The 13380-nt window shown below is 46.0% G+C and overlaps 1 protein-coding gene across 1 annotated transcript; it reads left to right on the top strand.

Moving 5' to 3' along the window:
* Positions 1-221: 221 nt before the first annotated feature.
* On the top strand, positions 222-12404 carry LOC137336136 (lysoplasmalogenase TMEM86A-like). The gene is made up of 3 exons (XM_068001621.1): positions 222-755; positions 8428-8692; positions 9752-12404. The coding sequence occupies exons 1-3, from the start codon at positions 735-737 to the stop codon at positions 10162-10164; spliced, it is 699 nt and encodes a 232-aa protein (XP_067857722.1). The 5' UTR covers positions 222-734; the 3' UTR covers positions 10165-12404.
* Positions 12405-13380: the final 976 nt, after the last annotated feature.

The following is a 13380-nucleotide window of genomic DNA, read 5'->3' as shown; positions in this document are numbered from 1 at the left end:
AGTGGAATCTGAGTTACTAGTGTTACTATTATTTATCGCTGCAATTTCAGTGAGTTACTAATTGTTATTGGTGGAATCAAAGTTCCTCCCATCTCTTCTTTCCCCTCTGTAAATCCCTCCCCCGCCCTCAGTTTCCCTTATTATGACAACATTTGCGATGTTATGTGGTCAGAATGTCATGTGATCACATCTTCAGGAATGCTCCAACAAGATCTGGCAACCCTGGGCAGGTCACTCTATCAAGAGAAGTTTTTTGCAGTCTAAACAGCAACAGGAAAAACAGCTTGTTTCGAAAGGATAAGCATCAGTAATTTTTGTTGTATTTGAAAATGTAACTTACTAACCTTTACCCTGCTGAATATATAGGAAACACATCCAGGTGTAAGGGTTAGGTTGAATGTACTGTGTAGGCCACCGTCAGTTATTGCTTTCACCCACATAAGTGCTGACATGATGTGGTCACATGATCAGTTTGAAACATAATTTGTTCACTCTTTTGAGACAAACGCCCACCTTGCCTTTGAACTTTAGCTGGTAGAACCAGTTTCATTATCGTGAAAGATTGTTTTTAGATTAATGAATTTGAATAAGGATGTCAAAATCACTTACAGTGAAACCTAATCTGACCTCACGGCGTCCTCAGTAAGTAGCTGATCTGAAGGAAGTACTACCAAAACAATTCAGTTCCTAAAGACACTGGAAATCGGAAAGAAGCAGCACAGCCTACTCTCAAGATGGTGTCACCAATCTCTGTGGTAGGTACAAAAAGAAACATGAATGAATTTCCTTTCATTTCCCCTAACCAGTATTATGGATGCTGTTGTATTTGAATTTTCCACTTCAGTGCATATTTGCACAAATGCATCCTGGTCCAAAACAAGTGCCCTTGTTCTTCTGTTTTCTTTCTCTTGTTAGTGAATAAGTTGTTCTGTATGAGGGTTAGTGTACAGTACAATTTATCAATATGTGAATCTGAGTATAAAGTGAGTGTTAGTGGACTTGTGTTAAGACATGAACATTAATATGCATGTGTGTGTGGAAAATGTGTGTGCAACTGTGTGTATCGTATCTGTGCAAGTGTATTTAGGATTGAATTTTCTGAGATTAGGGGGTAAATTTTAACCCCCGAACAGGTGGATTGGGGGCAGCTGGGGAGTAAAAATACTCCGGGGGTTAACCTCCGAAAACAGGTGCTGAGATCATGGTGCCTGTTGGTTGAGATGCAGGCAGCACATAACATTCCTTCTGCCTGATAATCTGCATGATTGCTATGTGCAGCCTGCGCTGTTGAGTGCACCAGCAGGGAGCCCCGACATCAGAAGTGGCTAGCACTACTTAAAGGCAGCCTGCACCTCTTAAAGGGGAGATGTACTGTGGCTGCAGGGAGAGCTGGAATTCGTTTGTCAACTAACTGTGCGACAGGAAAGTGAGGAATGGCTGCGCCTGTGAGAGAGTGTGCATCAAGGTTCTCGGACGACGCACTAGAGGCCTTCGTGCAAGAGGTGGATGCACGGATCCTTTATCCGCAGGGGGGCAGGTGGCCCTCCAGGCACATGCTGAAGAGGCAGTGGGAGGAAGTCACGCATGAAGTAAATGCACCACGCACATGATGCAGTTGCGGGAAGAAGTTCAATGATTTAACACGAGTGGTCAAGGTGAGTGAGTTCAACTGTCAAGTAGCATATCCTACACCACTAGCCTCATTCACTGCTCCGTGCACTACGCCCCCCATCACCTACCTACCAACAAACTCTTTCCATCAGTATGCAACTCTTCAAATCAGAAGCTGCATCTCAACCTCACACAGTACCACTCTTGCAAGCCGCAAACCCACACTCACAGGTCACACACACTGGCAGCTATTCAACCATGACAGCCACATCGCCCAAACATCTTGCAGGATACTCACTGACACACTTCCCTCTTTCTTGCAGAAGAAGGTGGCACATAACAGCAGGCTGCAGGAAAGAACGGTTGGAGGACAGGCACTCCTACATGTCCTCACCCCCATGGAGGAGACAGTGCTGTTGATCATTGGAAGGGCTGTCACTGTGGCCGTGGCCACTGGCTGTGCTGGAGGTATCGACGATGAGGGTCTCTGCATACCTAATCCTCCTTCTCGCTTCCCACTTCTCCATCATCCCGCAATCTTTTCTGACTCACGTGCTGCAGATGGTGTCAGCATGTTTGTCTTACTTTCCCCTCTCCCTGCACCACAACTCAACTCGTGTCCCTTTGTCATTTCAGATACCCAAGAACTTTAACCATCAAAGGAGGCAGAGGAAGATGACAGTGATGATGCAGACACACCATCACTCGATCTTACACTCGCAGCCACCAGCTCAGAGACTGACACTGCGCGTACTTTAGAGGCTAGGATAGGGGAGGGATCTGCACCTGGTAAGACACCGGGCACAAATGCACAGGAGCCGGGCAGGGGGAACGGATACCGCATGTGCCAGCTTGCTGGAGGCAAGGTCACACACTAGTTCTGCTGCAGAGGAGTAGATGATGACGTTAATGAGCCAAGCTACAGAAGAAGGCTGATGGGTGTACACAACCAAATGCTTGGTGCACTGGAAAGCTTGCCAGAAAGCTTGTGCACAATGTCAAGGGGCATGAAGGAGTCCAGCTCCAACTTGGCACAGGGCTTTGCACAGAGCTTGGAGCCCAACCTTTCCCACATGGAACGGGTAGTCACCTCCATCAACACACCTGTGGAACCCACCATGATGCAGTGTCTGATGACCAATTTCATGGCTTCCATTGCAGCACAAACATCTGCCATCCAAGGTCTGACTGCTGCCTTGGAAGCTCAGACTGCTGGTATCATGGCTCTGGGTTCCACTGTGGAACGGGGCTTCCAGGAAGTCACAGCAGTCCAGCGATCTGTTCTCCGGCAGATCACCAGGATTGCTGAGGTGCTGCCCCGTGCTGTCCTCTCTCAGGAATGCAGCATTCTTGCTCCCACTCCTGCCACTCCGCCAGTGCCCTTGCTGTTGCCTGTCAGCCAGCCAGGCCAGACTGCTGCAGCCCAGGCCGAGATAATGCAGTCTGAAGCCAGGCCCTCCTGGCCCAGAGCTGCTTGAGGTCGTCCTCCAAGGCCATCTGCATGCTCCTCAATTGAAGGTCAGCAGCCTTCCACCACCTATGCTCCAGCCACTGGGGATGCACCTATAGGAGCACGAGGAAAGAAAAAGGCACACGAATGATAGGCAGTAAGGGAATGCACAAGGGTGAAAAGTCTCTTGTTGTTTCAATCATTTCATGTGTTAATTTATAAATTTGGATATGAATTTGCATTTGGTGGTGGTTTTTATTTCTGTGTTGAGCTGAGGGAGAAAGCAATGTGTCATCTAAGGGGGATGATTTGATGGTCATGCAGGAGAGGAAAGGTAAGGAGTATGGGACTATTGGTGAAAGTCGAGGTGTCTTTGAGATTACTGTTACCACTCATTAATAATCTGAGCACGCAGAGCCCTGGCAGACAGGGCCTGTCTATTCTGTTGCCTCCCTGCCTCATTCTCCACTTCCGGCTGCACTTCCTCCTCGGCCTCTGGCTCAGATTCTTGCCGGATAAGCGGTGGCAAGGGCTGTTCCCTCATAATGGTGTGGTTGTGCAACATACAGCATACAACGTCAGATCCTGATACCTGCTCAACTGAGTACTGCAGGGCTCCTCCAGAGCTGCCCAGGCAGTGGAAGGATTGCTTGAGGACACCGATAGTGTGCTCGATGATGTTCCGTGAGCCAACGTGGCTCTCGTTGTACGCCTGCTGGGCGTTCCGGATCGGCGTCATAAGCCACTTGAGAGGATAACCCTTGTCTCCCAGTAGCCAGCCTTTGACTTGCCATACTGGTTGAAATAGAGGTGGCACGTTAGACTGCCGCATAATGAAGGTGTCATGACTGCTGCCAGGGTAGCGGGCATTGACCTGCATGATGCGCTGCATGCACACCAGCTGCACATTGAGGGAGTGGAATCCCTTTCTGTTCATGAATATGGCCGAGTTCAGATGTGGACCACCCATGGCAATATGCGTGCAGTCAATGGCATCGTGCACCATGGGGAAGCCTGCAATGTGAGAAAGCCCTCGTGCTTGCTCCTGCTGCTTGTCTCTGTTAAGAGGGAACTTGATGAATCTGTTTCTGAGTGCGTACAGAGCCTCAGTGCACTGCAAACTGCGAGATGATGCTTATGTCGCCAGCAGCAGCCTGAAAGGAGCCAGAGCCATAAAAATTAAGTGCCACGGTTACCTGACAGCCACAGGCAATGCTGTCCTTCCCCTGCCCTTGTTGTCAAATCACAGTCACAACCTCTTTCGTTAACCGCAGCTGTCGGATGCACTGGTTGTCGCCGAAGTTGAGGTAAGAGAATTGGTCCCTGAAGACCCTCGATGGATATGGCCTCCTGCTGAGTGCCCTGCACCTCCTCCTCCTCTTCCTCCCTCTTCTCACAGCATGTCCTGCTCTGCGTGGCCTCTCTGCATGCTCCCAATCATGTTCAATTCCCAGCGGGAGCCCTAGCAGGCCTCCCATGGTCGGCAGAAACCTTGTCAAGCACACTGTTTTTAAATGCCACTAACAGTACTGCATGACCAGCCAGACCACTCTGTATATAAAATTGCAACTTTCTCCAAGTACAGGAAACTTCTACAAACACCCACAATTGTACCAGCAGCCAGAATAACTAATCTGTAACTCCTATATGCTCCCTTTAAATAGCGCTGGTGGTTGGGGGGGGGGGGGGTCCTTCATGCCCTTTATCTCCTATTCAGGTGTGCGAGGTTAGGACAATGCGTTGGCTGGAGCAGGGAGTTCAACAATGCCACCGGCTGCTTCAAATCAACTTTGCACACTGATGAACATCATAATCTCCCTACTCTAAATGCTGCTGGAGTTCGTTAGGTGCACATGCGCAACCACCTTTACCAAGATGGCGTCCTGCGCACGTCACACCGGAAGTGTGCGTGCGCATCTCGGATGCCATTTTTGGGACTTAGGTGTCCGCGTAGTGCCTACAGAATGGGCGCTACGTGGCCCAATTTCGCCCCCTCTGTTTTCAGAGTGGGACCACATCCCGGCTCCAACATGCCTACTTCTGGGTTTAATCCAGGCAGGTTTGTCTGCATGAGAGTAGACACCAGGAATTCCCGACCCCACTTAAAGCCGATACTTAAAAGGGCAATGTAGCTCATTGAGATACTTGAGGTACTTAATATTTTGTGTATTGGAATAATAAAACCATTTTAACCTTACCTGTTCAGGTTTCCGATTCACGTTGGGTGAAAGCAGGCAGGAAGGGCCGGATCCTTCAGCTGAGTGCCTTTATGCTGGTGGGCCCAGAGGAGCAGGGGTGCTTCATCCAGGTCCAACAAGCTCACCTGGCTGACAGGACCCCTGCAATCAGCACCCCCACCATGGTGGACCCCCACCTGCCTCTGACTCTTCAGCCGCCCTCCGACCTGTTCCTCTGCCCCCCGATCTGTTCTTCAGCCCCCTGATCTTCTCCCCAGCCCATGATCTGCCCTCCCTCCCTCCAATCCCCGGCTGCCGCCTGCTGCAGCAGACCTTCCTGCTTAACAACCGGCCAACCTGTCAATGAGGTTGGCTGCCGGGTGTGAAACCCGGAACTGCAATTGATTGGCCTCATTAAGGTCGCGATTTGCGCCCACTTACCTTCCGGGTTTTCGCACCCGGAAATCTCCCACCACTCCCTTCACGGCTCGCTGTTAAAATTTAACCCCAGCTGCTCAATTTGGACACAAAATCATGAGCAGTGCGCTCGCAATTTACTGACTGACTGCCCACTGTGTATGAAGCCCCCCCAGTGGTGTGGGGTGTTGGTGCACCAACATCACCAACCACAGAGAATGCAAATCTCTGGTGGGTGAAGGCAAAAATTGTAGAGATGAAAAACCATGTCCAATTTCAGGAAAAACTCTGGGAAATAGCTCCTTGACTTCCTGATGTAATCGAACATCACTGGACATATTTTTAAAAAAGCCCTCTATAAAAATGTCCCCTATGTCCACAGGAACATGGGATTGTGCAGGATCAGAAAATATTGTTTCTGTTGATTGAGCAATGACTTCATATCCCACTTTATCTCCCATGCACATCCCAGAATTAATTATAGCCTTCACAATCTTGGACAACATCTTTTTTTTAAACTGTATTTTCAGGAGTTTCCATTGAGCTATCTACTATGAAGTGAAGGCATGGCAAACAGAAAGCATGCCTCAAATATTCCTAATTTGTTGACCAGTGAATATATCCATATGCTGGAGAGTTACTTCTCATCAGTGTTCATTGCTTTCTGCATGACATGCCTGCTATTTGTTCAACAGAAAGCTGAATGCAACACGGACATTTTAAAGAATGGGTTGAGAAGGTGCAATGTTTCTTTCAGCTTCTGTTTGAAGGTTTGGCACAGTATTCTTCTACACTCACTGCCTATGTTTACACATGAAGAATGGCCACTTGGGTGAGCTACCGGACATCTGCTGGCATCTGTTGAACCAAGCAGGAGTCAGCTCCTTCAGGACAAGAAGGAAGAAACTGGCAAAAAAACACAGTTGCATTCTGTACAAAATAGAAGTTCAAAATGGAAGACAAAAGAAAGTGCAGGCATATGATGAATTATTTTACTGAGGAATCCAGATGGGGCAAAACACCACTAAAATTGTGAAGAGACGAAAAGGAAACAAGATAAATCAGGAAGTAGTGATTGGGGTAACACAAAGCTTGAGTTTTTAAAGTTGCAAGAGGAAAGGTAGATTGAGACAGCTGAGTTTTGAGGTTAACAGTGTTTTGCACTAATATAGTACCCTTAATACAATATCCCCAGGTTTTTCACAAACAGGGACCAGACACCAAGTGGAGTTTGGAAAGAGATGACTTAAGGCACAGTTGTCGGGGCAGGTTTTGAGGACATTTTTGAAAGTGGGGAGAGATATGCTAGGGGAGAGAGCTCTGGAAAGAGGGTTTCAGAGTGGTGGTGTGTGATACTCCAGTCACCTGGAGTACTGTGTACAGTTTTGGTCTCCTTATCGAAGGAAGGATATACTTGCCTTAGAGGCGGTGCAACGAAGGTTCACGAGATTAATTCCTGGGATGAGAGGGTTGTCCTATGAGGAGAGATTGAGTAGAATGGGCCTATACTCTCTGGAGTTCAGAAGAATGAGAGGTGATCTCATTGAAACATATAAGATTCTGAGGGGGCTTGACAGGGTAGATGCTGAGAGGTGAAAGGTTGTTTCCACGGCTAGAAAGTCCAGAACTAGAGGGCATAGTCGCAGGATAAGGAGTCGGCCATTTAAGACTGAGATGAGGAGGAATTTCTTCACTCAGAGGGTTGTGAATCTTTGGTATTCTCTACCCCAGAGGGCGGTGGATGCTGAGTCGTTGAGTATACTCAAGCCTGAATTAGATAGATTTTTGGACTTGAGCGGAATCAAGGGATATGGGGACCGGGCAGTAAAGTGGAGTTGAGGTCGAAGATCACCCATGATCTGATTGAATGGCAGAGCAGCCTACTCCTCTCCGATTTCTTATGTTCTTATGATTAAAGGCTCTGGGAAAGACTGACAATGCAAGGAGAAGGAAAAGTATGTAGGACAGCGTACTTGGAGCATAGGAGGAATGAAGGAGGAAAGTTGAGAAAAGCACTAAGCATAGTAATATTGCTAAAATTGAGAAAGACAAGGAGGTCTCTTAGAGAGACTGAAGTTAGAAGCTAGGGGTGAGAAAATGATCCTATGTCAGGTGATGTGCTTTTTCTTGTATTCTGTCCAAGACAGAAGTGCTAGAAAAAAGGCTGCAGAAACATGGGGTCAGCACCTCATGTCTTGAAGGTACTTAAGATTCATACAGTTAGGAATTGTTCAGGGAAAAGATGAGTTTGGAACCAAAGAGGAACTTGAGCTTCTTGGAGGCAGCTTTAGCAATGGAGGAGGTTTGGGAACTCCATTTGGGAAGTCAATAAGGCCAAGAGTGTCAATAGATAAAGGACGAAGAGTGGAGCTTTGTAAGGTCAGAGGTGGTTGTTGGCTGGACTTACAGTAAAAGAAATGAAGAGGAAGAGTGCAGGGTAGAGGAACAAAAGTGTAGCCATACAACAAGTAGGAGAACGAAAGTGTAGGAATATAACAGGAGACGGAAAGAAGTGAGCAGCCATTTAACAGGGTAGGAAAAAGAAAGAGTGGATACATGTGGCAGGGTTGGGGAGGAAAAAATTAAGAATATGGCAGACTTGGGGATTCTCTGGAGTAAGCTATGGAAGTCGGAAAAAGTTTGACTCTGAAATATTAAGAACCTAAGTAGACATGAACATGAGTGTCAACGGTTCAAAGGATCATGTGGGGATATGGGAGGGATTTGTTACATTGTGGATGGTCATTGGCTGTCTGTTTTCTCGGTATGCAGGTTAGCAATGAGTTGGCAAGATTGGTGCCTTTCTTCGTAACTGTCTGCATCTACATGATCGTCAGTCTTGTATCCTCTAAACCAGTTTGGCTGAAAGGACTAACCAAAATCTTGCCAATCATCTGTTTGTGCGTCTTCGTTCTGTCCAACGGAAAAAAGTTCTTATGCAGTCATCACAGTGTTCTGAAACTGCTCGCAGGTCTAATCCTTTCAGCAATGGGTGATGTGCTTCTTCTCAAGGACGATAACAAGATTTTCATTATAGGTAAGTAGAATATTCTGACACAGATTGGGGACAGAATTGAATTACGTATTAAGTCACAATAAGGTGGTTTTGTACATCCAGTAGTTATGTGCTTGCTTCCGAGCTAGCAGCAGCTGTTGAATTGGAGTTCAAGGCAGCCTGTCTCACACTCACTTGGCTATCTTCAGATCATGATCAGGTTCTTGATGGAGCACTACATAAAAGTAGCTTATTTCATCTTGGAGAAGAGAAATTAGCACTATCCCTACTCATCCAGCAAGAACTGTAAATCCTGCCTGCTGATCAGAGAGTGGTGCTAATAGTGTCCAGGAACTGCTCCACTCTTTCAGCTGCAGGATTATGCGGGGAGATGCAGCAATTATCAGTGTGAAAAGTAGAGAAAAACTTGTAAATAATCAAAGAGTGGCCTATTCAGATCAGTCACCTTGGAACCAGAGTGTTGAGCGCATACACCCATATCAAGCAACTCTATTGAGTTGGACCACAACCCAAAATTTGTGGCAGATCCTGACAAATCTGGAATCGTGCTTTTTCCTCCCTTTTCTTTCAAATCTTCTCCACTTGGCTGAAGGTGTTCAGTTTTTTTGGGTGGAATTTTATTGGTGTTCAGTGTAGTCCAGTACCTCGCACAAGTCATGTGTGAGCCTAGACAGTGAGATTCAGCAGGCCATTTCAATGTTGGAGGGCATCATCCATGAGCCTGAGCCTATCTTCTCTTGAGGACGACACACTCCAACAAGCAGCAGGGGCCCCTGGATCAGGAGCTGGAACCCTCGCCTATTCTCCTTCCCTTATCCAGGGCACTGGGGCCAATTGTAGCAGTCCAGCGGCTGCCCTGGCTTCAATCCTCCTGGTTTAAACAGCTTTTCTTTAATCAAATAAGTAATTGAGAGAGTCTGGGTGCTTCTTTTCCTTCAACAACAACAAAAACTTGCATTTGTATAGCACCTTCAGCATAGAAAAATGTCCCAAGGCATTTCAAGGTCAGTCTTACATTGCACTGTGTTAATGAGCTAGAAGGGAGTCTGAGTTACTAACTTTGTTTCTTTTTAACTTCAGGTGGGGCCATGTTTGCCCTTGCCCATTGTCTTTACACGTGGGCCTTTGGGTTCAAGCCTCTGAATCTCCGAGCAGGATGTTTAATGGCCGTTGTAGTCGTGCTGGGTTTGACCTTTCTCAGTACGTGTTTGATGACATGGGAGGTGCTGCTGCTCGCCTGTTACTGCATCCTGATTGGGATCATGTCCTGGAGAGCCAATGCTGAGGTGCTGTTCCATAACCAAAGGCCAGCAACAAAAGTGATATGTGGAATTGGAGCTGCAGTTTTCATGGTGTCTGATTTCACTTTGGCTACAAACCTGTTATGTTTTCCTGTGCCATATGAGTCGGTAATTGTCATGACCACCTACTATATGGCCCAACTCTTTATTACCCTCGGTATTGTAAAAGGTAACAAAAAGATAAGTGACTAGGCTGTTCTCATTTAACTATGTGATAGAGATTGTTTTATGTTGCAATCCACAGTGAAGCTTTCAATGTTCTTCAATAAACAACATTGGATATGGATATAGAAACATAGAAACATAGAAAATAGGAGCAAGAGTAGGCCATTCGGCCCTACAGGCCTGCTCCACCATTCAAAATGATCATGGCTGATCGTCTAACTCAGTACCCTGTTCCCGCTTTTTCCCCATATCCCTTGATCCCTTTAGCATTAAGAAATATATCTATCTCCTTGAATACATCTAATGACTTGGCCTCCACTGCCTTCTGTGGTAGAGAATTCCACAGGTTCACCACCCTCTGAGTGAAGAAATTTCTCCTCATCTCGGTTCTAAATGGCATACCCCGTATCCTGAGACTGTGACCACTGGTTCTGGACTCCCCAGCCATCGGGAACATCCTCCCTGCATCTAGTCCGTCTAGTCCTGTTAGAATTTTATATGTTTCGATGAGATCACCTGTCATTCTTCTAAACTCTAGTGAAAAAAGGCCTAGTCGACCCAATCTCTCCTCATACGTCAGTCCTGCCATCCCAGGAATCAGTCTGGTAAACCTTCGTTGCACTCCCTCCATGGCAAGGACATCCTTCCTCAGATAAGGAGACCAAAACTGCACACAATACTCCAGATGTGGTCTCACCAAGGCCCTGTATAACTGCAGTAAGACATCCCTGTTCCTGTACTCAAATCCTCTTGCAATGAAGGCCAACATACCACTCGCCTTCCGAACTGCTTGCTGCACCTGAATGCTCGCTTTCAGCGACTGGTGTACAAGGACACCCAGTTCTCGTTGCACCTCCCCTTTTCCCAATCTGTCACCATTCAGATAATAATCTGTCTTTCTGTTTTTACACCAAAGTGGATAACCTCATATTTATCCACATTATACTGCATCTGCCATGTTCTTGCCCATTCACCCAACTTGTCTAAATCACATTGGAGCCTCTTTGCATCCTCCTCACAGCTCACATTCCACCCCAGCTTTGTGTCGTCTGCAAACTTGGAAATGTTACATTTAGTTCCCTCATCCAAATCATTGATATATATTGTGAATAGCTGGGGCCCAAGCACCGATCCCTGCGGTACCCCACTAGTCACTGCCTGCCACCCGGAAAAAGACCTGTTTATTCCTACTCTCTGTTTCCTGTCTGTCAACCAATTCTCAATCCATGCCAGTATATTCCCCACAATCCCACGTGCTTTAATTTTGCACACTAACCTCTTGTGTGGGACCTTATCAAAAGCCTTCTGAAAATCCAAATACACCACATCCACTGGTTCTCCCCTATCTATTCTACTAGTTACATCCTCAAAAAACTCCAGTAGATTTGTTAAATATGATTTCCCTTTCATAAACCCATGCTGACTTTGTCCAATCCCGTTAATGCCTTCCAAGTGTTCTGTTATCACATTCTTTGTAACAGACTCGAGCATTTTCCCCACTACTGATGTTAGGCGAACTGGTCTGTAATTCCCTGTTTTTTCTCTCCCTTTTTTAAATAGTGGGGTTACATTTGCCACCCTCCAATCTGTAGGAACTGTTCCAGAGTCTATAGAATTTTGGAAGATGACCACCAATGCATCCACTATTTCCAGGGCCACTTCCTTTAGTACTCTGGGATGTAGATTATCAGGCCCTGGGGATTTGTCAGCCTTTAGCCCCATTAATTTCCCCAGCACTATTTTTTTACTCATACTGATTTCCTTCAGTTCCTCCCTCTCACTAGACCCTTGGTTCCCTAACATTTCCAGGAGGTTATTTGTGTCATCCTTTGCGAAGACAGAACCAAAGTATGTGTTTAATTGTTCTGCCATTTCTTTGTTCCCCATTATAATTTCCCCCATTTCTAACTGTAAGGGACCTACATTTGTCTTCACTAATCTTTTTCTCTTGACATATTTATAGAAGCTTTTACAGTCAGTTTTTATGTTCCCTGCTAGTTTACTCTCATATCATATCAATGTAATTTTTCAGTTGGTAACTTGTGTTCAGTGGATGCCTCATCATCTATTTTTGTTTGTATTTAGTTAATAAGTTATTTTGTTCTGTGTTCACCCCATTCATTCATGGAACTTTGTGGAGAGTGAGATGTACAAGGGTTTGTATTATCAGTGTAAACAGTATGGATTTGTACACAAGACAATGTTCAACAATCAATATCCCATCTTGGTTAATTTACCAGAAGTGACATTAAAGCAACTTCCTGTTACTCCCTTGCTTACTTCACTGAGATTAAGAAATTGGAAAGCCTAAGTGTAAAAACTTTCAACTTTGGACTCCGAATTGGAAGCAGTTTATTTTTTTCTTCTCAGTTAGCTTGGTCTCCTCTGGAGTGGCGATCGAGGGATTACTCACGTTGCTTTACTGTTCACTCTATGGGGTGCTCTGTAGCAGAGGTGTCCAACAGCTATCCTATGGCAACATGCAGCCCCAAGGCAATTTGGCCATTGAAGCCCAGGCAACTCAGTCCTTTTTGTGCTTGTCTCTTTCTTATTTTATAATTTGTCCTGTTTGAATTTTGTGGTCCTGGATATTTGGAAAAGGCCGCTTTTTTCACTGTTGCTCTAAATCAGAACACCAAGATCTGTTAGTACCAGCAGCTTGAGATACATATAAATTAATGGAAGAATATGAATTAAGTTTTATATGTGGCTCCTGAAGCCCCGCAGTCCATGACAACAAAACTTTGACATCCCTGCTCTAAGAGACATTCTCAGGGCTTCGGCCTCTTGCCTCATCCAAAACCAGACACGAGCGGTGCTGAGGCATGGAAATAATTTGTGTTTGTTTGCTTTTTCCCTACAAATCTCAGTTAACACTGCGTTAATCTTTCAACATACTTTTTTAAAAAACAAAAGAAAGTTCACTTGACCTCGTCCTCACCAACCTACCTGTCGCAGATGCATCTGTCCATGACAGTATTGGTAGGAGTGACCACCGCACAGTCCTCGTGGAGACGAAGTCCCGTCTTCACACTGAGGACACCATCTAACGTGTTATGTGACACTATCACCGTGCTAAATGAGATAGATTTAGAACAGATTTAGCAGCTCAAAACTGGGCATCCATGAGGCGCTGTGGGCCATCAGCAGCATCAGAATTATATTCCAGCACAATCTGTAACCTCATGGCCCGGCATATTCCTCACTCTACCATTACCAACAAGCCAGGGGATCAGCCCTGGT

Source organism: Heptranchias perlo, chromosome 20, assembly GCF_035084215.1.
Source record: "Heptranchias perlo isolate sHepPer1 chromosome 20, sHepPer1.hap1, whole genome shotgun sequence".
In the NCBI taxonomy this organism is placed as follows: domain Eukaryota; kingdom Metazoa; phylum Chordata; class Chondrichthyes; order Hexanchiformes; family Hexanchidae; genus Heptranchias; species Heptranchias perlo.
Note: the sequence above shows the minus strand (reverse complement) of the source record. Positions and strands in the feature narration are given on the sequence as shown.